Source organism: Synchiropus splendidus, chromosome 7, assembly GCF_027744825.2.
Source record: "Synchiropus splendidus isolate RoL2022-P1 chromosome 7, RoL_Sspl_1.0, whole genome shotgun sequence".
NCBI lineage: Eukaryota > Metazoa > Chordata > Actinopteri > Syngnathiformes > Callionymidae > Synchiropus > Synchiropus splendidus.
The window spans coordinates 27862061-27888667 of record NC_071340.1 but is presented as its reverse complement, the minus strand read 5'-3'; the positions used below and the strand labels follow the sequence as shown (position 1 = coordinate 27888667).

The 26607-nt window shown below is 48.9% G+C and overlaps 1 protein-coding gene across 2 annotated transcripts in view; it reads right to left on the bottom strand.

Moving 5' to 3' along the window:
- edil3a (EGF-like repeats and discoidin I-like domains 3a) overlaps positions 1-26607 on the bottom strand; it is a 61802-nt gene that overhangs the window by 20574 nt on the left and 14621 nt on the right. Inside the window, exons 2-4 of one of the 2 annotated variants that reach the window (XM_053870133.1) lie at positions 23458-23487; positions 14431-14559; positions 4501-4614 (exon numbers count right to left, since the gene is read on the bottom strand). In XM_053870133.1, the coding sequence (XP_053726108.1) occupies positions 4501-4614; positions 14431-14559; positions 23458-23487 (273 nt within the window). The remainder of the gene's footprint in view (positions 1-4500; positions 4615-14430; positions 14560-23457; positions 23488-26607) is intronic. The other variant, XM_053870134.1, reaches the window with a different exon arrangement.

Below are 26607 nucleotides of genomic sequence, written 5' to 3'. Positions count from 1 at the left end.
CTCTGTCCATGTGTCCAACAGGGAGTCAGACTTGGGACTGTGGCTGACTCACTTAAAAGTGCCATGTTCACATTCAGTCTCTGATTGAAAGCCGCAGCATTCATCACAGTCACAGAGTCCCAGACGAGTGAAAAACACTGCACTGTCCAAAACAGGAGCTAAAATCCACTGGGAGCAGTGTGAAGCTGTTGTCTGCAGGGGAGGCCTGGAGCACTGGTCACCTGCGGCCCGTCAGGCCGTCTGCAGCGTTTACCACAGACGCTTCAAACCGCCCGCTGACACCTGCAGCCGGGGAAAACGCTCTCTCTCTCGCTCACACACACACACACACACACAGGTGCCAGGGAGACAATAAATCCCGAGGAAGACTTTGGCTGCAGGAGAAGGCAGCGAGTCAGCGAAGAACGGAGCAATGCAATCATGTGCAGCAGCTGCTGAAACAGGCCGAGCCAGATCTGAGGAGGACCCCGCCTGGGGACAGAGCGCTCTGTGCTCATGTGTTCCTCAAGCCTCTTAAAGAGAAAAGGCTGGCATTTCAGAGCGTGGCCTCAAGGTCATGGCAAATATATGTTTCACTGGGCATGGGACCACGGCAGCACGGAGTCTATGGCGCCACCTGGAGGACGCACGGCACGGGGCGGAGCCAAGGTGGGACCAGTCCTGGTTGACTTCCTTTAAGGTGGCAATGATGTTTGACCTTCCAGTGACCTCGGAAGTGGGAATGAGGTCACAGCCGCACATTCCAGTTATTGAGTTCGGAAAGCAAGACGGCGACGACCACCACAGCTGAACTGCCACCAGTCTTGTCCAGCAACTTCATGATCAATACATGCTACGTTGGCGAGAAGACGCAGATTAGCTGAGCGTGTTCGACTTCCTGGAAGCCATCTTGGATTCCGTACTTGGCAGGGATGAGAATTTTTTTTTACTTCAGCACTTTGGGTGACCGAGCCAGAGAGAGAAACGACGTGGCATGAAGATGAAATGTTTGTCCGACGGACACGAGATATGTCCCGACCCAAGGATCCTGCCTCCTGCTTATTAACCACCTAATTGACATGTGACCAAATCAATAATGAATGAGGGAATCTCACTGCGCTGACTCGCCATGGTTATTAAAAGAATATTGACAATAACTGATCCATATATGTCCTTTCCTGACAACGTTCACAGACAGGCCCAGTTACTGACAAACTTCAGTGGCTACGCCACTCCAGGACTGGACGTCCCAGAGAAAGGCTGCAGACTGGCCGCTCACTTCCTCAGTTGTGTTCAGCAGCAGCTTCAGTGCGATTTATTACATTTCACAAGAAAAGGAAGATTGTTGCCATTCAAATCTCAAAGGCATATTTTGCTGCTCATCAACCACATCCCCTCCAAAATGACGGGATGTAGACCTGCGTCCGGGTGAGAGATTCAACCGCAGCAGTCCCTCCTTCAGTCATCTTATTCAGCAACAGAATCGGGGTTAAGAGCGTTTACACAAGCCAGTCAGCTAATCCTCATTGAAACGACATAATCCTCTCGTCTACAAACCCTCAATAATATATTTGGTTCAGATCACCGTGTCGGCACGGATAAAGTTCAAGTTCTCCAGGTGGAATTTCATGCAAATAAACCTTCTTTATAGGAGAAAAAAATCCCAAGAAACGCACACCAGCGGCTTGTTCTACTTGCTTCCTGCCACTGAGAATTGCTGCTCGTAGGAGACGGTGCCTATGCTTCGATTTCTGAGCCATTGCTCTGAGCGTTGCTGCTGTACACGAGTGCCACAACAGGTTTGTTGGAAAAAGGGCAGAAACTCCAGTCACTTTGACACGATGGGAGCTGCTCCAGGGCAGCTTGGCTGCATCACATTCTCATGTCATTTCCTGACAAAGTGCCTCTGGTTCGTGCAGACCACAGGGCTGGAAAGAGGGAGCGACATCGTGCCACATTTGCCTCGGCAGCTGTAGCTCTCCGGCTGCACTCCTGGGTGTCACGTCTCCGCAGCAGAGCTCCAGTCCTTCTCACCTTGCAGCGATGATGTGGCCAAGTTAACAAGCTGCCTGCCACTCGTCCGTCAGACAGAGCAGCAGAAGCAGGCGGCCCCGAGGCCACGGCCTGCTGGCCCCTGGGCCAGAATCAAGCCGGCGACAGCACTCGTCCCCAGCGCCATGTGACAGCTGAGTCCGTCTCCAGCCTGGACCAGTGAGACGCCGGACCAGGAGAACGACACACAACAGCGGAAGCCCAAGATGAGATGAACAAGGCCGCTGCCTCTTCATCTCCTCATATGCCGCGCTGGGGACACGAAGACATCACCAAAGAGAGAAAATCAAATCCAGCATAGACGGAAGAGAAAAAGGAGAAGAGACACACGTGTGCATTTGTTGCACTGACTCGTCCGTACTGTAGGTGTGTGTGTGTGTGCGTGTGTGTGTGAGTGGTTGTCTGCATTAATGTGGCCACACCTCTCACCCTACGTAGCTGGGATTAGAACCAGAACCCTGCCTCAGGACAGGAGGGAACACAGGTTTGTCCGCCACCCACAACATGTTCCAGGCTCGCCGCACTAGGGCACGAGAGATCTGCGGCATATTTCATGGAGCCGCATCATGATTAGCTTTTGCACACACCAGCAGGGCTTTGCATGGAAAAAAGACCACAATAAAATGTGCCATCCTGTGCAGTTGGTTGGACTAGCTTCACATCCAAATAAAATTCTTGTATTTACCAAGTAATATTTGGTTAAAACGGACATGAAATGGCTGCCTCTCTGAAAATGCCCTGCTGGAAAGGACCTGACATGGACTACAAAAATGCGCACTTTCAACGGATCAAAAATATTCATCTTGGAAAAGATGTTTGTCAATCACAAGAAAACTATTGCCATACATGAAGCCGCCACATGGCGCACTCCTGCCGCTCCATTCCTGTTGTTCTCTTCACTGCTCTGTTCACTTCAGATGTTAGTGCTCGCTCTTGATGTGGACGACATGAACAGGACAGTTTCATGAACGACTTAGTGGTATTGTAGTATGTGGAGACGGACTTCAGATTTCGACAGTGTTCATCATCGTGTATTCAACATTTGTTGTGCGTCTTTTCCATCACAATACAGATGGACGACATAAATGTTTTCCTACAACTTGTTTTTATCCTCATCGTTTTTCATGCTTGTTCATGATCAAATAAAATAAAATATGAGCTAATCTAATCTAAGCTAATCTAAGCTAAGCTAAGATAAGCCAAGCTTGCAATCCAAAGAGGCGAATAAACACTAGCGCATGACTCAGTGTGTGCCCACTGCTGAAGGACCCATCTAATGAAGTAATTCTGGAGTGCATCAGTGGCTCGGCGCTCTGAGTCCACTTACACATTAATCTGCTCCCGGAGAGAAGAGAGAAAATCCCCATAACAGCATAATAAACACAGCGAGCTTGAGAGTCGGAGGCAAAAATGAAGCTGATAAGCCGCTTGCTCGTATGGAAAACACAGTGACGCTTGAAGATGTATTCCTTCTTCAAAAAATCTCTTGGACTCATTGTGTTGCGCCTCCTGTCTCACCGGGTGAAAGTCAACAAATATCAACTAGTTGCCATCTCTGGACATACGCGGCAGTAGACATGAGGAGGCCTCTGTGCTCGCGGATGGCTGATAAAATAAGAATCAGAGGGTCATTTTCTATTGGGCGCTACAAAGGGGATGTGGCTTCGGGCCACTAAGATCCAGCTGACCTGGACTCTGGGTTGGCTTGAGGAGTGGCGGCGTCTGGACGGACTCATCCCAAGCCATTTGACCTGGGTCGGCTCAGTATTCAGTGTTCCTCGTCGTCAAGAGCACCAAACTCCAGACCAAGAACTTTGAGGGGCCCAGACCAAACTTAACTGAGAACAAACTCCCAGTTTGCTCGGATGGAAGCAAGATTTCAGTTGTGGATTTGTTTTGAACAAAATGGCTTCTACAGCAGTAAGAAATAAACAGGCGTCTCTAAGACGGACAGACGTCCTGTGCTCAGTTCGGTCTCAGTCTTGCTCTCACCGGCGTGGCTCTCTGGCTCACGGCTTCTCTTGATCCCTCCTCCGTATCTGCGAGCACAATGGTTGAACCTGAATCTGCTCAAAGCATCTTGACAGTGTGACAGCGAGGACATCAGCTCGCCGCTCCCACTTGCCGCCGTCTCCATTTGCTGCCTCTGGTTTCTGCAGCGATCGCTGACACCAGCCTTGTACAAGCACCGTGATGAATAAATGGGCTTGATTCAAGTGTCTTCACTCGCCTGAAGTAGCAAGTGAGAGTGTTGATTCATATTCACCAAGTATTGTGCTGAGCACTGACATGAACAGGAATTTAAGCGAGCATCAACTCATGGCTTTGAAAATGGGTTATTGATGAGAGCGCAGAGGAGCACAGTTGGAGAAAGGGCACGTGTCTCACTGCGGGAACCGAGAGAGTGAAGAAGAGGATCCGCTCCTGTGTTGGACGGACAAAGCAAGGAGGCCAGCAGAGCAGACTCACTGTACTGGCAGTTCCTTCCCATGTACTCTCCAGGGCACTCGCAGGAGTAGTTGGCCACATGGTCAGTGCAGACGCCCCCGTTCTTGCAAGGCTCCCTTTCACACTCGTTGATATCTGCAACAGAGACAGGGGACGCATGAGCAACGAGAAAGCTAGTCCTGGCAAGCGCTTGAGAGCTGGAGCAAATGCCACACGTGGATGGAGGGTGCCAAATACAACCGGACTCACTGGAAGCCACCGGAGTCACAAACATGCAATTGGACTTTAACGGAAGTGGAACATGACTGCAGTCAATGCGGGAGGAAAACATTCCAGGCCCCGATCCCCACCCACTCACGTCATATGTAGAAGACTTGTGGAGTCTGGCTTATCAACAATAACAATGACTATTCTAACCACACATCTCTGGCATGAAGCAAGCCATCAATCCAGTCAGTGCACAGCCGCTGTCACAGGGATTTTGATTCATTCTGTGGCGCTAAAGCATAAACTATCTTGTTCATTTCAGTGAGGATATGAAAATCATAGCAACATACAATTAAAATACATGAGAGGACGAGCTTCCACAGCTGGAGGAAGCCCACTCTTCGGTTGTGAGGACTGCAAACTTTCTGGCTTCAAACAGACTCAGATGGCACATGAATATGTGAAGAACAGTCTCAAGAAGATGAGTGAAGTTTTGAGGCGCATATTCAATAGCCGGAGCAGATAAGAGAGCAGCAGCAGCAGCAGCAGCAGCGAAAGCACCAGCCACGGCTGCATTTCATGAGAGCACCAGCGCTGTGAAGTCACTATTTTGTATTTGTTGTTGACAGACAGAGACAGCAACCATGACACAGACGAAAAGTGACTAATGAGAGAGACGCTGCCATAAATGAAATGATCCGTTTCATTCTGTTCAGACACCTGAAAATGGATCACTGTGTTTCAAGCATGATGAACACATATTGACTCTCATCTCCATCCACGTCACATAGCTGGTCATATGAAACAAGCAAAACAACATGAATGCCGTTGGGAACGAATGAGATGAAGGCTGGGGCTAGTTCCCTTCAGGGATGATGAAGTATCTGGTCATGAGCGTAAAAGAGGAGCCGAGAGTTCGTAGTTAGTTCCTGGACTGAATGAATTTGCACTGTGTTTCTAATGACTGCAGAATTTTTGTAAACAGAAGGGAACCAGTCAGCGACAATCGCCCTGCAGTACCTCGCAGTGCCACTGGGGGAAGCACAGCTATCTTTTTTTTTAATCAATATTCAGTCGTGACTTCAAAACTCAAATTGTCAAACTCGCCACCCAGGGGCAAAATGAAGAAGTATAAACACACAGGGCAGAAATCGCATTAAAACCACTGAAGACTGGAATGTTGACATCCCACACAGGTGAAGAGCAAATCAGGAGAACACACTGAGGCAGGTCAAAGGACATTTACCCGGAAGGAGGACGCGGTTCTGGAGAGGCCTTGCTCTAAAATTACAGCACAATGATGAAAGTCTGAATTGTGTCTGTGTGCAGCCCTCACCAAGGGCTGTGTGTCCCTGTGCAGCTCCTGTCCCTGGTGCGGGACCTCTCTTCAGAGGGTCAAGTATGGACACAGAACAGGAGGAGGAGAACACAATGAAAAATCAGCCCGTGATGAGAGCGATGAGGAAGTGATCTGATCCACTGGTGCCACACACACACACACACACAACAGCTATTGAAGCTATCAAGGTTCACTCTCACTCGCTGGCGCTGAGCCAAGGCAAGGCTGACTCAGCACATGGTGAGTTTTGTGGCAAAGTGATGGACTGTTAGTCTCTACAAGGTGTCCCTCCTCTTCGCCCCACAGTTGGATATGGACTCACACCATCAGCCCCATCAGACAGACATGTGGGGACGGACAATGACGGCCGGGGGATATGAGCCACAGAGGCAGCAGCGTGGCAAGACACACGACGCAACGCAGCCAACGATGCCGATAACAACAATCATAAACAACATTTCCTTTCCCACTGATCAACCGATTTACTTCCTGCACATCGCTTGTGCCGACACTGCCATCTGGTGGCGGGAGGCCACCAGTTCTCTGATCAAGCGTTGATAAATGAGTGAGTGGAAATGGTGCTAATATTTTATTACAAAACTTGGGGGAACGGTTGGGTCCGCGTCTCCCTGCTGCCCCTGCTGCGGTGGGTCACCAACCAGAGGAAAGCATCAGTGAACAAACAAGCAGAGAGCGATGCCACTAGGATCCCAGCGTCACGCCGGCCTACTGCTTGGCTCCGGGCGCTTTCCAAGGCTCCTCAGCCTGACACTAATGAGGGCACTGAAGAATGCCCCCGGTGAAAGTGCTTCCTGGAAGAAGGACACCAGTCTCCACTGCGCTGACCTCTGCCACACTTCCTGCTGCCACACAAATGCAAGGTCTGCACTTTCAACAGACGGTGAATTCAGAAGAAAGGAGCTCTATGTTGGAAGTTTGAAAGACATTGGTCAGTAGTTGCCGACCTCCACCAAGCAGCACTGATGTTTGCCAGACTCAGTAACCCAGAAACAGGTGAACAGATGTCAGTGACTGAAACGCTGTGGTGTTCCAGAGTACCATCCGGGTACACAAATCTTCAGAGGTTCTTCCTCCTTTACTGTCGAGGGAGTGATGGATTACTACTGTCGTCTGCTCTCCACTTCAAAAAAAGAAAATGACACTGACAAAATATATGTAGGACACTACATTCACAATGTGGGTGGAACTTGGCCAGTTGGATGTCTGCGCTCTCTGAGTGCTATTCTAGCTAGGGCTGTGTACTGCATCCGATCGGAGACCTATCCCGATGACGTAGACAGTACATGGCGATGTATTGCAGTGCAGCCAGTTCAGCAATATACCTTGATGAGGGCCACCTTAAGGGGGACAATGATGACATGATGCAGTACAATACTATGTGCATGAAAACAAGTGTAATGGCATCAGCCCAGTCAGGCTTTCTGTTACAGTCTGTTACAGAAGAGAGAGAAAAGGTGCTCAGCACAGGTCAGCAATACAGCAGCATATGGAGGTTTCTATGTATAAAATACTGATATACTAGATATAAAACATGAAGACAATATCGCACCACCAAGTACATCAGCCAAAATGTCGATACAATATCGCCTGATCCAGTATTGTGATCTTTGCAGTTGTCACTCCCTAATTCTATTTTCCCGTTTGGTTATGTTTACTTTTTCCTGAAACAGCTCCTGTTTTAAAAGGAGAACCGAATGAAATGAAAACCTTAGCCTCATCTGCTGCAGTGCACCATGGACCTGAACGGCCAATGCTGATCAGAGTCAGAGCCAGAGTCAGAGTCAGCTTTATTGCCAGGGTCAGTGAGGATCCCACCCACTGGGAAAGTGCCTCGGTCATGCTCTTCAGTCAAAATAAGACCAAGACAGTTGTGGACCAAACGTGACCCATACATCTCGCCGGCTTAGTGAAATACGTGGGACTGATCCGGTAACATTTATTCCTTTGCTTAAACCAATCGTCTTCCAGCATATGTTTTGTATTCACAAGCACCGTCCAGGCAGCGAGACGTGGCTCGACCAAGGTGAGGGAAGCAACCGTTTGCAGGTGCCGCACATGATGAACACCTGACCTGTAAACACCCTTCACGTCGCTGACAGTCACTCTGCTTTGCTGTGCAGCAGGGTTCAGCACCAGATACGGCGAACACAGTTAAGGAGATGGAGAGAAGGAGCCTGACACGAGGCCAGTAGTTGACTTGTCGAGAAGTCAATGCATTGATTTGGGTGTTGTGTCAATTCAGGCCTACAACAGTGAGCCGTGGCTCCAAAAGTCTCGAGTCGACAGTTTCCATTGTGCATGTGTGCACATCAGCATCCTGTGACTACAGTCAGGGCTGCAAGCGAATCCCTCTATAAACACGCAGCTGTGAGTTGCATGTTCAGACAAAGTGCGTCTGACCCACTTGGGATTTTTCCAGCTGTCAGTGTGTCACCACATTCTGGCTGTGGTTTCATGGAAGTTTGCAGCAGCAAGAGCAACAGCCCTGTGTTGCATTTATGGCGATCCATCATGAAACAAGACTGGCTAATGAAATAACACAGTGCACATGTGTGGGGGCACAAGGAAGCCAAGGCCTTTCACCTTCAGATAGTGTTTGATTCCTCTGCCAAACACATGCCAATTGATAGTTTCAACACTGTCTCCTCTGCTGGTGACAGCTACAAGGCTGGAAACAGACAAGCCAGGAGGAGACACAGCACAGCTGAGTTGGCATTGTGCTAGCAAGCGCGGGGTTGTGACCAGGCACCACTGACATCAAAATATCAGCACAGAAACAGAGTCGACAGAGCCGTTCGAATCCTCGGCAAATGGCCTCACGCAGAGAACGGTTTGACAGTCTGGTGGATGAAATGTTCAATTGCACGTGAAACGGTTTGTTTGCGCCTCATTAATAGAGTCATAAGCGGCATCATGCATTCCGATGTTCACGGTCGTTTCCCGAGCCATTGGCTGTAGTTTGACAGGTGTTGTCGCGGTGGAATATTTTCCAACCGCACCACAAGTGGTCCAAGTCCTGTCAGTCAAAGTTCAGCCAGAGAGAGACAGCACGACAAGCAAGGGCCTGTCTCCAGTGTCAGTTGGGCCTGTCCATCAGTCTTCACGCCACCAGTGACTCTCAGCACTTCAGACACTTTCCTTCCCCGGCTGTGAGGCAGTCAGGAGACCAGACGAGGGAGAGTGGGAGGGACAAGTGTGTTTTCTCTTCTGCTCGGGTCAGGCATGAATATTGATCCTATTGATCCGCCCGGCTGAATTTTGCTCTTCCTCTTGAACATGCTGCACATTTTCAGGGTGTGACAAGGCATGAAAGTGGGAATTAGGGATTAGGAATATGGCGCTTCATAGACACACTATTTGAAGTGGGATTAGCTCAGTGAAAAATGATTCACGGCTGCATCTGCAGGCTTTTAGAAATAGAAAAAATAAATGCACACAGAAAACTTTTTTCCCCTGACATCAGACCTATGAGTCTGCAGCGTCAGTAATGAGAAATCGACTGTCCACACCACAAGCTTGTGTGGCTTTCCAAAGCAAAGCAGCTCAAGAAATAGGTCACAGTCATGGGGCAGCACTAGACCCGGGTCTGGAGAGTTTCTGAATCATCAGACTGTGCTTTGCGACCACCGATGGTGAAATGATGGGTTAGGCGACACACTGAACTCCAGCTCCGTACTCCCCACATGACACCAGGATCAGGACACATTTGCACCTTCGGTTGCTGAGGTTTCACATTTAACCACGTCGAAGAAACGGCTGCTGCTGCTGCAGCTGCAGCTGACCATCTGAAGCCAAGACAGGAGCTCAAGCCAAAGAGGCAGAGCCACTGCTCCTCGTCACCCGGGATTCAAAGATGGCGTTACACGTTGGCCCGCAGCCAAACAGCCCATCCTTATTGCTGTGGTCACAGGTGACAGCGGCGCTCAAGGGGACCTCACAAAAGCTGCCGTAGAAACAGCTGCTGCCCTAAAAGCACTCAGCAAGAAACAGGTTTCACCAGAAGGAGGAGAATCTTGTTTCAATATCTACAATAGTAACATCAAGCATCACCATAGACATCCTTCAGCTCAACAATGGAGTAGTATTACGCTTGGAACGACATGAGGAACGGATGACGGAGCCACCCGTGGTCCTGGAGAGAAGGCTGCTGACGATCCGGCCGGGCCTTGACCAAGACTGTCGATGACACGGTGCTCAGCGGGTCCAGTCGCTCGCTTCAGTCAAAGAAATGACTCCATACAGATCAGTATGGATGTTTTCCTGCAGCCCGGTCTGTTGTGAGGCTGGGCACGAGCATACATGTGAATAGATGGAAAGGAGTGCTTCATATGCTGGAATAACACAAACTGAACCGGGGGACTCCACACAGAGGAATCAGCACAAAGGTAAGTTGTGTACTACAATCAGGGAGTGTGGGATGCCACCCTTTTGGGCAACCAAGTCGCAGCCTCAGTGAGGTTGTAGCAACATGCTTCAGGCGACACTTCTACAGGAAAAGAGGGGAAATTCTTTAGCAAGAGGAGGATGTGGCACACACTCATCCTGGCAATCTCCGAGCAGACCGCCCTGCTGTTTCCATGCGCCATGGCAGACGGGGGAAGTGGCTTCTGTCGCTGGAAACAAGCGACGCCCACCTGGCCGCGACGCCCACCTAGGCGCGACGCCCACCTAGGCGCGACGCCCACCTAGGCGCGAGCCCCGCGACGAGATTACACCTGGACGCTGCGCAGCCTCTTCCCAGACGGCAGAGGGAAGCTCCTGCGGGTGGGTGGACAATCCTGGGCAGCCATCTCCACCTCCTGCGCTGCCATTTCACCAACTCATAATGCCCTCTCCATCATCCACCGTCTCTCACAGAAGAGGCCTCAAGACTTTTCCATTCCAATTCCAACTCAGACGTGACATCAGATTTGCTTTTAGCAGCAAAACGTCTAAAAAAGAGAGAGAGAAAAAAAACTAAAGAAGATAAAGCAGGTCGGTGAATCTGCTAGCAAAGCAGCACCTTGCTAAAGATAAAGGTCATGCTACGGTGCAGCAGTTTCTATTCCAAAGAATCATTGTGCTTACTCCAGGGATGTGGCAAAGGTTACAGATCAATTCAAATGACAGGACAGACTCGCACGACCGTATGTGTGTGTGTGTGTGTGTGTGTGTGTGTGTGTGTGTGTGTGTGTGTGTGTGTATCTATATCTATATCTATATCTATAGAGATATAGATATAGACACACATATATACGGGTTGGTGGAAGAGGAGAGCAAATAAGTGCCTCTGGATGCTTTTGTTTTTTCTCGAGTATTTCGGTGGTTGCACACGATGTGAGCTGAGCATGTCTCACTACAGCCAGAGAGGAAGGTGGTGGTAAAGGCAGCTGACTCGTGTCAGTGTTGAAACGGAGAGAGGAAGCTCTTTCATGCACAACTTGTGGTCAGGTCTGTCAAATGAAACACTAGATCTGAAGAATCTTATCAGAGTATTTCATTGTGACATAGTTGTCACTGCTGCACCCAGTAGCCAAATGTGTTGGATTCCAAAAAAACCACATCTTTCCCTCGGATCAGCAGAAAGTACTTTAAAGAAAGAAGTCATGAGTTCCGATGGAACATTCTTTCCACAGCTCTTCACCTTCTGCAAAAGCAACCTTCTGGCCACAAAGTGGAAACAGAGAGGGGAGTTGTTTTGAGTATTGGTCAGTGTGGTCTCTGTCCAATGGAGAGTTGCCGGGATGAGGCTAAGGGGCTTACGATTTCATCCTGCATTGCAAGAAAACTGGATTTCACTTGGTGCCTGACGACAATTCCACATTTGGACTTGCTGGAGAGTCACTTTGTTTCTTGCTTTCATGCTGGGATAAGAACGGACATCGGGGGGAAGCAATGAAGAGATGATGTCAATGATCAGACAGACGGGTTGAACAGTGGCAGGGTTTCCGCCAGACACCCTGACTGAAGCTGAGGGCCAAAAGTCAAGGCTAAAGACAGAAGACAAAAGAAAAATAATGCCAAATCACATTTGCTTTTGAAAAGACATGTGAACATGATTTTAAAACGCCCCTTTATGAGAATGGATTTCTTCAATATTTTATATTTATTATATATATTTATTTATTATTGATCCTGAGGGACAAAAATACTATATATATATATATATATATATATAAATAATAATAATTAATCATTAATAATAAAAAAAGAGTCAATTTCAGTAAGAAAGGTAAGAAGAAAGGTAAGAAAGAATTCAGAATTGGAATCATAGCAGTGATTCTGCTCAGCTAGAACAACACTAATGTCGGTAGCTGCACAAACAACTTCAAGCATGAATTCTGACAGGCTCATTCCTGTGCCTACGTCATGTATTTACAAACGGCCTCACTCACAGCAGCCGACGCTCACAGGGAGTCACATCTGAGGGGGGTGAGCCGCCAGTTTGAGGAGACACTCGCCCTGAAACCGGTGCACAGCCTTCAAAAGACCCAGAAGTAATGATTCCACATACCAATTCTGACAGAACTATCCACGTGGGACACTCTCAGACAAACTGCAATCTAAATGTTGATCTATCCATGAAGCGGCCACCGGGTCTTTGCCAGAGTTCACTGTGGCAGATAAGGGAGCGGGGGGCGGAACCTCCTCAGGGTCCATGGCTTTCTCAGGCTTCACCCTCCAGCCGTCCAGCAGAGCTCGGCTTGGGTCCACTATCAAATACGGGAGCATGTTCTCTTTCAACAGCGTCTTCCTTTGGAACATATGACAGCAGAAAACGCAGGCGGTTCAGGTCCATCTGCAGCCAGAGCGAGAGGCTTTCATGGGCTACTCATTACCCGCCTTGAAACACACCATCTGTGGGTCATGCAGCCTTGAAGAAGGACTGGAGCATTAAAGAGTTTCTCTCTCTTTAGCAGATGACAAGGAGACGTGCCGCAGGTGGAGTGACACGCGCGCTAACGGATGCTACATTGGGACAGACGCCATCAACACAGTGTGATTGTGGTGTGGTCTCACAATTATCAATACACCATCTGATGCAGGGCCAATGCTCTTCCTAGCTTTCTGCGATCAATCACACTGCAGCAGGCATTGATCACACAGCTGAATCGGACTCAGGTTACGCAAGCATTTTTATCAGTTAAACTGCCTTTTCTTCAGTCCCCCGAGCAGCCAGCCGAGTCCCACTGGATAAAAGGCTTGGGGATGTCCAGAGGGGCTGGAGGCTGGTGGGTGTGTTCCCAGCTCTGGACATGTCTCCTTCAACGTGTCCTGGCGTGGGACACGCAGCATCAGCGCTGGCTCGCCGTCACTCCAGCAGGACTCTCTCTCAGGCCTTTCAAGCTAGACCCCCGGGGGGGACACGTCACTTCACCCCGTCCCTCACTGCTGGCCTGGACCTTTTATTTTAAATAAGGACAGCAAGCAAAAGAAAGTCAAACGGCACCAGGAGTGGAGTCATCAGCAGCATATCAACCCAGCTGCGGGGAGTAACCCGTTGTCACCGGATCAAAGTCCCATGCACCTGTCGACATTCACATGTGACTTCATTCGATAATAACATGTCACCAGAACATGACAGAGTCAAGTCTCCTATCATTTAATTGCATCAGTGTGCTTGATATGAGGCTTAATTGCCTTCCGAGACCCGAGTCAGTATCCGTGTCTCTATCCACGGTTCTCAAAGAAATGATCAGGCAACGATCTGAGCTCAGAAAACAGTCGTCCTTCCTCATCTTTCCAGGCCTCTTTCACCTTCCCTTTACAACACTTTCAGCTCAGCGACGGCGCGTCACACCATACAGCTGACATGTGTCACCACTCTTGCTGGTGCATTCACACCAGCAGGCTTTACAGTCTGGCATGGAGGAGGCCGAAGAGCCGGCCGGACGCTGCACGCCACTTCCAACCCCTGAGTGTGAGGCGACCGCACTACAAGTGGCAGTGCAATGGCTTTTCCTTGGACAAAGAATGTTTATAAACCTCAGACTCCGGGTGTGGAGCACAGCGGACGCGCTCTGTCTGGCATCTCAAGACCTCATTGCGGATGCGGCGAGAGTAACATATTGGAAGCAAGTTCCACTGCAGTAAATGTATTAGGTTTGACAAGGTCTCCCCCACAGATGTCCTCTGGACACGAGCCTCTCCCATGCTTCTGTTCCCACCCGACTCTCAGTCACTTCCTTGAACCGCTACTTTCAAAAGTGATTTACTTCCTGTCAAGTGATGGGCATTTATTCACTGCTCAAGGACATTATTTGTGTTGGAGACGCTGCCAGATCAAACAGATAAATCATCCTCCTGGGAAATGTGTAAAAGGTTTTACGCTCCCACTGATTCATTATGCTGTAATTGAATTGAATACATTCAAGGTTCTTGTTTGGGAGAGAGTTTGGACTCACTGTGCTGGCAGTGGACTCCACTGAAGCCCGCCGGACACTTGCAGATGTAGCCGATGAAGGTGTCGCCTCTGTAGGACTCGCTGACCTCGCAGAGTCCCTTGTTGTGGCAAGGATTAGGATGGCAGGGACCTGCACCAGAGCAAAAAAGGAAACGTAACGACACACGCATCAAACCAGCGGCGCGTTCATCAGCTCGTATGTTTCGGAGCCCTGCAGCCCCATGTTGGGCCTCAGGAGGGATAGAGAGTCAAGCTGCCTTAGACTTACCCGGATCACTCCCAGTTCAACTACGTTTCCCTCGACTGGAGTCCTCCGTTTGACAAACATGCACACAACAGTGCAGGTCTGAATGTGTGGCCCACAGCAAAGCAGCAATGATGAGGCACATGACTGTTTTACAACTGGGGAAGGAAAGTAGAGGTTTCACGGCCGCCCTCACAAAGAGTTTCAACTTAAAACTGAGTTCAGATTATTGGTGGAAAAGAAGATGGCAATATTAATAGGATGTTTGCCTGGACAGTAGGCGTGTACTGATGGCCATTTTGGCTCACGATTTTTGGCATAGTCAACATGACTCCTCGTGTATGAGGAGATCAGTGCTCCCCTGCTGGACAGAGCATTGAAGTAGGTCCCATAATGCATGACGGCAGTATACCATGTCAATATATTCTCATTAAAAGTCTCGTGAGATGACAAGGTTGATCCTGTTATTACATTGCTGCCGTGTGTTTGTCAGCACCAGATCAGAACAGGATCGGAGGCAGCGCATCGATGTGTTTTAAAGCTGTGTGTTAAATGCGTTGTCCATGTGAGAAGAACTCGCTATAGCCGTTCTGGGTCACTATTCATGGCAATAGAAATGCAAGCTCGCGGTGCGCCTCATTCATCATCGCTATTGTTTTCCATGCAATACGCTGGTCGGCAACAAGACTTGCCACCGTTTGGGAAGCATAGCTCCGGAGTGTTTGAGAATGTGGCGATTCCTTCAAGGTCCACTTCATGCACACGCGTGCCAGCACGGCTAGCCTTCCTCGTTTCTTCTCATGTCATGGTCGCAGGACACTTGTTTGTAACCAGGGCTTTGTAAGTACGACAAGTTTTCCAGGGCAAACAGACCTGACACCAGGCAGCAGCCGTGGAGAGGTGCCATTTCTCTGCCATCCAACACCTCCAGCTGTATTTGAGCTAACCGGCAGCCTGAGCATACAACTGGGCCTTGAGGCACTTATTGTTTTCATAACTCAAAGAGCTGCCAATAGGGGCCTCATCTTTAAAACATCACGTCGCCCCAAGTACGTGCAGCCTGTCAAAACCTTAATGTTGGATGGGAAAAGTTTTCTTTCTTCCTGACGATATTAATGTGAATCAGTTACGCTAACAGGAAGAGGATAAATTACGCCAGCGCGCACCTGACAAATGCAAAAGCATGAATTGCCGCCCTCTTCGCTAAGATCTCATTGAAATAAGAGTCACAGAGGATTCATGTTGAGTTCTGCCACCAGAGCCAGTCAGGTCGGCGTCGGTCACTGAGAGCGGCTCAGGCAACATGTGACAGATGACATCCTGTTGGTGAGCTGGGCCCCGCTGAAAATGAAACACATCGCAGTCTACTGAACTGTTCATGTTTGATGAGAACTCAAAACAAATCACCATCATCAGAAAGGAGTGCTTCCAACCCTCAATCAAATCCCCTCACCAAAGCTACAGGGGCCTGGAGCCCACCCCGAGGCAGGTGGGGCCCGCATCAACAGGTCGCCAGCCTGTCATGGGGCACACGGAGACCAACACCCATGAAAACCTCACCTCAACCCACACAAGCAACTTACAAGCTCCACACTGAAAGAAAAGCACTCAGAGAGCACAGACCTCTACAAATGAAGGACCGCTTAAAGACCCAAACCCAGGGCCACTGTGGCAAGACCTCTGAATACCAATGAATGGAATCAATGCTCCATTGTCTAAAGGCCCAGGGATGTTCACACTGGCAGTGGAACTTGGACAAGACACGCTGGATCAAGAGCTGCTGCTGAGGAGTTTCGTATCCAGACTGGACTTTACAAGCAGCAACATTCAATCAGCAGCTGAAGCAAAAGCCCGTAATGAAGCCTGACAAGCAGTTCTGAACCCCCCCCTTCCATGGAGCCACTCTATATCAATGACAAACAAGCCAATTGTGTCCGAGTCGCGTCACATCACTGCGATGACTGGGATCAGTAAGAGCCGCAGCGCTGGCTAATCAGCTCAGCAGAAGAAGGCAAAATGGCTTTCACCAGGACCCACACCCCCCCTCCCCCCGGAGAATGGGTGACACCATTCCGGGTTGTTTTGACGTGACAATCTATAGTCGCTCCGAGTCCTGACAGTCTACCTAATGGAGAGTGCAGCAGGCAGAATGAGCGGGGGGAGGAGGTGGGTAGAAAAGTGAATTTGGAGGCTGATATCAAAGGAGCTCCGTGACAGCTACATTAAAGTACATTTTTCTATTACACTAAAGATCGAAAAACATCACGGAACATTGTTTTTTTTTCCTTTTCTTGCTAGAGCAATGATTTATGAGCCAGGTGGACGATTCCGAGGCCAGGAGCTGGAGTTGCACATTGTTTATGCTAAAAAGCTCGCCCACTAACAACATTAGACCCGGTGACATTTTCTCATTAGCCAGTATGGAAACACATCCACTCAGCACATTTCATCAGAAAAATGACAGCAGCTAATGATGCAAGCTCAGCTTGCTAACAAGAACCACGGTGAGGATATTTACCAAGACTCAGACAGGACATTATCGCTCACACTGTAGGAGCCTCACGGCCACTACCTGCCCACTGAAACAATGGTGGGATTTAACCTCACCTGGAGCAGGGGCGGGCTGACAAACACTCCCGATAGATCTTGCCATTCTGCCGGTAACAGCAGTTGACCCAGTGCTACCCACCTCTGTCTCCCGTCAATGTTTCGTGTCTCGAGTAGAAACTGCCAGCTTCCTTTTGACACTAAAGTTTTGCAGCGCAAGACGGCGAGCGCTCCACGTCATCTGTAGCTTCCAAGGCTGACTACATATTTTCAGTCAGATCGACATCTGTTGCAGTGACCAGAGATTCATGGTAAGTTTTTCTGAAAACCAAAGGCTGATACCAGATCACCAGGCATGCTTGTCGCTAGAGGGGCATCTGGGCGTCCCGTGAAGGCCATCAACTGCAAAACCTGAAAAATTGGACGTCCATTTCTCTTTCAGACGGACACGCTAAACTTTTAATGCCCCAATCGTAGTCTCATCATATGGAAAAGCCAGGTAAGTTCAAAACTTTAAACAATTGTTTACCAATGCACTGAAAGTCTTTTCATCGAACGAGCCACATGACGACAGCGCCGCGTGAACACCCCCTCCCTCAGCTAGCAAGAACTGCGCTGGGGAGTTCTTGCACGTATTTTATAGAGAAATATTTACAGTTATTGCTGTCCTTTTTTTCGTATAAAGGCTAGAAAACATTTTCCAAACCAAATCTTTGTGTGAAAAATGAAAAAGACAAGACGGACAACACTCAGCTTCGACCTGAAGAATGTTTAACTGTGTGAAAGTTCAGAAAACCATCACAGATTCACAGCTGACACAACTCTGTGCTTGTCTTGCATCACTATATGAAGGAAGATGAACAAAGGTGTTGAGGAGGGGTAGTTAAATTAAATTAATGTTGATGCACGATGCTTGGTTTCATAAAGTTCTAAGTTACCTTTGTGTTATGTTGGTGGACAACATTGGTCCTGGTGTGTCATGGCGGGGGGATGGGCTGGGGGCGGGGCACGTGGGCGTGGCTATGGACGCCCTGTGTCAAAATCCTGGCTCCAAGCCTGTCAGCAGGTGACAGAGGAGCCGGTGAGGCCAAGGCGTGGCTTAAAGAAGGACAGCGGATAGCTGAGACTGGGGATGGTGATTGAAGAAGAAGAAGAAATAATGACTCACCTTCTTTGTATTGATTTGTTGTAAGTGCTAGCTCATCAATCCTTCCAAAAGGAAGCAACCAGAGTGGCTGGCATGACACCAGATCACCAGACTAAGGCGCCAGTGGATGCTCCTCTCAAGGATGTGCGAAGGTGTCAAAGGTGTCTGCAGGCAAACGCTGCTGCTCCGCCAGCCGAGCCAGCAGGCGCCCGGTCAGCAGCGCTGACTTACGACTGTCATCAGAAACGTTTTGAGACCAAGCATGAAACGCTTCCTGGTGCACTCTAATGTTGCCAGCACAGAAGCCTGTGAATGCTGCATTCTTCCTACAAAGCTCCAGTGCTGGGCGCACGACTCGGCCTCTTCTGTGGCTGGCAGCATTGCATTTCACAGCGTGTTGTTGAGGCAGATAAGCATGAGGTATTAACACACACTTGACTTGTTAAGAGGAATATAATTAAGAAGTGAGCCTCTCAAAGAAAACAAACCCTCTGTGATGTCTACAACTCAACACAAGGCTTTCGGAGTCGATTAAATGGCTTCCCCCGCACACAGCTCATTTAGCATGAGCACGCTTTGCTTCACTGGGGTCATCCAAGGTTCAGGAAGCCGCAGCAAGATCCGTGTTGATCCTGGTGAAATGGGTCACACTCTAGAACCGCGGGAGCGTGGGCATCAGGCCAGTCTTACACTTCACCTAAACACCTCTCTGAATGTTGTGCTGCTGTTCTCAGCACACGAGCAAAGGTGAAACAGCCATTCAGTCGCAGCGCATTAAAGGCCCGGTGCCGTGGCACCTTGTAAGAACACATTTCACGAGCCAGAAGATCTACACGGAAGCTGCGCCAGTGCAGTCAGCCAGAGCACACAGAAATCTGACATGGCCTAATTACGTCACATCTATTTTAAACCATGATAGCTGCAGTGGTTCAGGGGCTCATGGTCACTGCACCCATCCTTCAACCCGGATGACGAAAGTTGGCACCGTGGCTCCAGCGTTGCCTCAGTGATCTCAGCAGGAGGCACAGAGGAGGCCAGCTCTCCTGCGTTTCAGCATATCCCAGGCTGACAGTCGGACAAATGCTCTTCGACTCCGAAGCAGCAAGAACAAAATGACTTACAATATGTCAAATGAATATCCAAACGCAGAGGTGACATTGAGGATCAGCATTATTGGAGGACAGAGACAGACAGGAGGGACGGCAAGGCGACTTGTCACAGGCAAATGCCAAGGAAGTGCCGGCGCTGCATTCACACTTCGCTTGACCACCCCGGATCAGACGCAGAACCCCAGTCGCACGAGGACGTCGTACGCTGTCAAGATACACGCACTTCTCTGACCGACTCGGCAGCGAGTGTGGAAGACTTTCATCAGGCCTCATGGAGGAAAGCGCCAGATAACTGTGTCAAGGATGAAGAAATGATACATATCATTTCTTCATCCCCTCACAAACCCACAAAAGTCATCTGTCCAGAAGAGTCTGGAGTTGTCAGACAAATCCATGCAAATGAGCAAGTGCTCGTCCCTGATGGAATGTAATGATGTCATAATGAACTCCAGCTTCCAGTTTATCAATACCAGGACAGAGCCCAGGGGCCACAGGCCTGCCTTTATATGTGGCCCTCACAAAGTCAGAGTGGCCCTATGAAACTGATCAACTCGAAACCTTCACCTTTCGCCACCTAGACTCTTCATAATGTCCATTTTTCATGATTTTGTCAACTTGAAACATGACTTTTAAAACAATGTGCCTTACAATCATAGTTCTGTGGTCATTCATTTCAATAGGGATCTGAAAAACAGATATAAAGACATGTCAAATAAAGCATTGATTGGCTGACGATCACACATTTTGATATTGTTGTTATTATTAGGGATGCACCTAAACCAATTCTTTCCAAAACAAGCAGTGTACGAGTACTCGTATGAGAGTAGCCACCCATCGAGAGCCCTTACACCATTACACATTACTTTGAGTTCTTTATTTTTCCACATACTGTATGTTGTTATTTGATCAACAGTGCTCAGTAAGTTTTTCTCATACATAGGTCACAAGTGTCACTGCAGTTCATACACAGATTTGTGCGCTGCCATAGGGTTAGGGTTAAAAGACAAGCACTTCATTTTGCGCCAGCCAACAGGGTTATGTTTTTGATGATGCTTTGTGGCGTTCACAGCAGAAAGTCTGCCACACTTTCCGAAAACCCTGGAGGACACTCTGAGGGGGTAGCTCTTTCAAAGGGCCCACTGGAGAGGTCACCTCTGGTGCGAGCCTCTGCCAGAGCTGCGTGCACACGTCTGCACTCACTGCACAGCCACCACAGCTCAGGCAGGAGGAAAAACACAGCAGCAAGACACCACCACCACCACCTGACTGTGAATCACATCTGTCCATCAGTAGTTCAAAGGCTGCCGTTGTATTCCACACAGCGACTCACGATGAATGTGCCCTGTTAGCAGCAGACGTCAAGCATGACAGCAGCTCAGAGTGTCTGACATTTAGCAAAGAAACGTGTTTTCACATCACCATAACAAAAAACAAAGTCATCTTCAGGGTGACGATGAGCCAGAGACACTTTGGAGCCTCACACCAATGACTCACTAGTCACATTGAAAAGCCACAAGATGCAAATTGCCATTGGAAAAAAATTTAGTTCTTCATAGACTCCAAACGCAGCCTGATCCCTCCAGGAGGAAAAACAAGCAGAAGACAAGCCTATATCAAAGCTCATTGGCTGCAGAAAACCTGCTGAATGGACGACAGCTCCCAGGAGAATCAGCAAAAGGTGAGCGAGGCAATGGCTCTCGAGCTTCCCGTGTCAGTCCTTGGTCAGTCATGACAGAGCAATGAAGAGTGGACTAGCAAAACTCCCTGGCTGCATCAGCACAGCTGTGAGCTGTGAGGAGCTGCCCTCCACAACCATCCTCTCAGAGCAGTTTGGCACAAGACCAATGCCTCGACTTTGATCAGAAGCAGACATCTGCAGAACAGTGAACCACACGACAACCAACAACAAATAACCTGAACTGAAAACGCCTTCAGATACTTGTGCTTGGTGTTGCAGCAACATTGCGAACACCACGTCACCATGATCAACGGACTCAACCCGACTCAGGCAGGACACAAGCCAGTATCTCAGCACACACGTGGCTCGAGAAACCAGAAGAGCATTCGGAGGCTTCAGCCCTCCTCCATTTACTGCCACCGTTTCAGCTCATTCTTGACAGGCTCCAACAGGGCTGCCAAGAATAGTCGACGCCACCTGGTGACCTTGTCGACCAAAGCGTTCGACAGTGGTTTTTAAGTTTTGTTTGTCTTTCAAAACTGCGGCGGCACCGTCCGTAGTCTTCTCTGCCTTTCAGACTATGTTTAGCAGGCTTTCTTGATTGAAATGTGATACTTTGTACGACGACGTCCAACAGAATAATTTACAGGAATAAAGAAGTAACATTTTACTGCACAGAACATCTGCAAAGGGGATTCATATTTTTGCCTTGATTTCATTGCCTCCCGTGACTTGTTTTTGGGGCTGCACCGATTGACCGGCTGGTCAGCGTGACCAGTAATGACGTCACCATGGTCGGCCCATCAAATGGCAAATATAATAAGCTGCCATTTAGAGTCATACATGATGACATCAACATAACACTGGGCGTAGTGACGCCTCTCTGCGGGAGCCACAGACAGCGAGCTGGCGAGACAGCAAACTCTTTTGCAACACGAGCACCCACAAAGTCAAGCGCAGAGCAAAACCACCAAAAACCTTCAACCCCTCGGACTTGACAAAGCACTAAACCAACCTAGCGAATGCTAACCGGAGCTAACCGCAGGCAAAACCAATGGGAAACAGCCATGTTCTAACTAACTGCGCACCTGGACACTCCCTGGACATGCAGCGGATGAAAAGAGGAGGCGACAGTCCGCCAGTTGGAACAAGTGATGAGTTATAAGTTCACATTGTGGGTCTGATCTGTTCATCGATGAATGAAGAGGGAATAAAAGTGATTTACTTTATATTGAACACTTGTTTATTTGTAGTTTTGCTTTCAAATGTACAATGTTTTTACAGAGTGTTCAAAGTTGTTCAGGAGGTTTGTGCAATTCATTTAAAAATAATGATTTTGTGTGTGTGTGTGTCATTTAGTTGCGGGAGGACAAAAGGGGAAAATCTTCGATCTTGGCCAAAGATGTGGCGATTGGTGGAGCCCTACTTGTTGTGCAAACTGCTGCGCAACACTTGCGGTGGTTGTTGTTGTTGCATGAAAGGGAGCCCTCAGCAAGTCTACATACATTAAAACTAAAGCCATTTTAGATTTCTCTGGGCACATAAGCATTCATTTCAGTGTGTTTTTCCGACAGTATGTTTACATTGAACAGATGCAGTCCCTCCCAGGAGGCCAGTCCAGCGAACAATGGCCCGAGTCATGCCAGAGACGGACCATGAACTCAAGCAAATGTAATAACCTGACATGGGAAATGCAAATCGGAGGGGTTCACTATCGCATGCAGCAAACTCAAACAAGGAAAACCCCCACCAAGTGACCCAGAAAAACACAGACTCACACACATATTCACACAATACAGATTATCCTTCAACTGATGCAATGGACACGTCTTACCACAAGACAACAACAAAGGGTTAAAACAGGCTCAACGGGGGAGAAAGTGTTCACAGAAAGTAGGGAGGCACTTCCGCACGAGCTTGTTAGAATAAAAGAGTAAGAAATAGCAGTGCGGCGGAGCATTTGTGCTGCTCAAGGCAAACTTCTTTGTGGACTTGGTGCATTCTCCCGCCAACTGGGGTGTCGCCACACGCTTCCCACACTCCCAAAATACATATGTGGGTCAATTGTTATCTCTCAACTGATCAAATCCCATCTTTTTACTGATGTCTGAGCTTCTGTTTCATGACACGTCGAGCAAACCTCCACAGGGAAAGGGCCTGGTCTAGGCGCTTCAGTCACGTGACTGGCAGGCAGATGACAAACAAACGGGATGACCAGTGAAACCAGGAACAAAGTTCAACAAACACACATGCAGAAACACAAATGAATGCAAGTTTGGTGACGTAGCTTCATGATTCCCCACCTGCTGTCGTCGGTTGCTCACCATCTGCCGCTGTTGAGGACCACAAGGAAGAGAGAGGGAAAGAAAGAAAAGCACATTAGCTTGACCTCAATTCACATGCGTGTGGGTGTTCACTGGGACCACACGGCAGCGACACTTGACACATAATGGGACGGGCACATCTGCTACCTGGAGATCTCAAAACCCGTCTGCAAATCCCCCCCAGGCCCCCCCCGACACCCCCCGCCTCACTGAAACATGGCACTGTCCTGGTCGCTGGCCTTTGACTAATACGCGTTCATCGTTCTGGACCAGAGTGGGATTAGTCTCAGTGGCAAACGTGCCAGCAGAGTCCCAGTCTCCTAAGCTGGAATCCAGCCATGATTTGGCCTGTCTGCCTTCATTACAGCACCTCTCCATCTCCATCATCACTGTGAAATTTGTTCTCAGCCATCAGCCCAAAAGTCGGGGGCACAGAAGCAGAGGAGCAAGGGCATCAGATGGCACCATCAGAAGAAATGATCCTGTGAGCGCACGCCAACCTGGACCAACAGCGCAGCCCCTTTAATGAAGGCATGATTCAGTGTCATGGCCGTGTTTACATCACTTGAATACTATGCTAATTACGATAACTAACTAACTCAGATATGCAGATAGATGTCAAGCGCATACAGATCTGGGACGGACTGAGAGTCCGCTACAGACGCAGACATGAAATGAAGCCATAAATCCATGGGCCCAAACTCTGATCTTAAGTCAGAGCGCTGCAGGACAGACATGTCAACAGTGTGCATGAGTGAGCACCTTTCAATGACCCACTGAAGACAGTTGTAACATTCGACGAAGTGACTGGCAGACTGGCAAACAGGCAGATTCAGACACGAGACTTGAAGCAGCTGATCCACCCAACACTCTTGCTATTAAACCCATGAAAGACTGGGAGCCCACCATAACGAATGAAACCACGACGGCAACAGATGACGCATAGTTGTGTCCCAGCGTTGTCACCGCTGACTGGAAACTGTCTTTCCTTCACCGGTCACCTGCCATTAACACGGACCAAAGGTTCCCAAAACACAACAGTGTTTCGTCTTCCTCCGCCGCACATTTGTCTTCTTGTAAAAGTCAGCAGCAAAACGTACAGTAAAACTGCCTGAACTCATTACTTCAAGGCGAAGCAAATGAAGTGACTGTGAGCAGACATGGCAAATGAAGTCCATTACACAATGACCGTTTTTATAGAAGAAGGACGCGTCAGAGAAACGTTGCCAGACCATGTCAAAGCAAACGTGGGGAGCAAATAAGAGTGTGAACGGAGCCACAATCCCCCAGGCCAGTGTGTTTGCCGCACGACTCCACCAGCGCCACGGCGGTCAAGGAATCAACAGCAGCGACGCCTTCCCAGGTCTGTCATCAAGCGCTGACACCTTTGAGCTGCTTGTTTCACACCCTGGGCTGCAGCAAATCAAAGAACATCAAAGGCCCAACTTCATCTGCATTATTTAGCAACACAAGCACTTGTGATGTGAAGCCAACAGGCTACAAATTAGCTCATGTAATACATAAGCCACGAGCCCACTCACGTTCACAAGGAGTCGACGGCAAACAAACACGGGAGAGAAACGTTTCAGTCAGCAATCATGAGCCTTCTCGAAAGTCCAAACTAACAAAGCTGTCCAACACGGCCGGCTTGGGATTCAAAGGGCCGCTGGCCTCAGCCAGGAGAAGCCATCCCCGGACATATTGGTGTAATCTGAGTGACAGCCAAGGGCAGTAATAACCGCCCATAATCTAAATGGGAAGCAGCCCACCTGTCCAGCAGCAGGCTGATGGAAGCCCAAGGTGTTGAGAGCAGATAGAGCAGCTGCCTGCCTTGAAAATGGGTCAAAGATACACACACACACACACACACAGGTGGGTTTCAAGCATACGGCCACACCAACGAGCTCAGAAAGATGCTGGACTTGGCTTCATGTGTGGACCGTCTCTTCGGCAGGAGATCACAGCCAGAATGCACATGCTAAATGAGCTGAAAGACGACTGTCTCCACATCATTCTCCAAGTCCAATCAAGCTCTCAGCATCTGCTGAGCCACATTCATGCTGCTCAGTCTTCTCAGCTTGTCTAGCGTGTGCTTGTCCTCATTACCTTCTGGACTCATGAGGAGCTCTGACCCAGCACAGAGCCTGTCCTCCGCCTCCATCCATTCCAATGGCACCAATTTAGCATTGCAGCTGAGGAGGGGCCACCTGCACGGGAGAAGCCAGCTGACACCTCCCTGCTGTGCAACTGTGTGTGGACCACATCATGCAGCCTGATTCTATCGTCCTAACAAATCCAGCATTGAAAAGCCCCATGGCACTTCTTCAAAACGCCCTCCTCCAAGTCTATTTTCTGACAGCTTCCCAGATGCTTCATTCGCACAAACCATCTGGAGCATCACTGTAGGGCCATGAAGGTTAATTCAGCATAATCTAGCATTAACTGTTGAACTGTTCGCTTCACATTTGAGCTCTTCATCCTTCACTCTCCAAAGAGAAGATGTGAATTTAATTCAGTTTTGTTCACAGCTCCAGTCTACACCTCGCCTCATGTGAAGAGGCTTCATGGTAGGATTCCATTTGTTTTCACACAACACAACAAAACATAGACATATATGAGTCAGTCATATATATCTTTGCAGTCACCCAAAACAAGTGCTATGATCGTCCCAGTTCATTTTGGATCTTCATGAACTGCAGGACGTTTGAGTGTGATAAACCCATCAGAGACTGCAAGGCAACACTGACATCATCTGCCTCGGCATCTATTAATCCCGTCACTTCCTCCCAGCCAAGTCGGTGATAAAAAAAAAAAAAAAAAACGGTAATGGAATGTATTCCCATTTAGCAGCGCTGCATCACAAGTGACAGTCAGCTGTCACAGCTAATGCTGCAGACCAGACGCCCCTCTCTGGGGCTGACAAAGCCAGTTTGTGTCTTGTCAGCCGTCTCTTGTCATGAATCTCAAGCAGTCAAACTGTTGTTGCAGAGTTCACGCTTCCTTTGCCATTACGATGAAGGTGGAGGGGGAAAGGAAAGAAGCGCCTCCATCAAAGGAGGGCTTGCTAAAACACAAACACTGACTGTCCCGGAGACGTGTCTGCTCTTCATCACGGGTCACTTGAAAAAG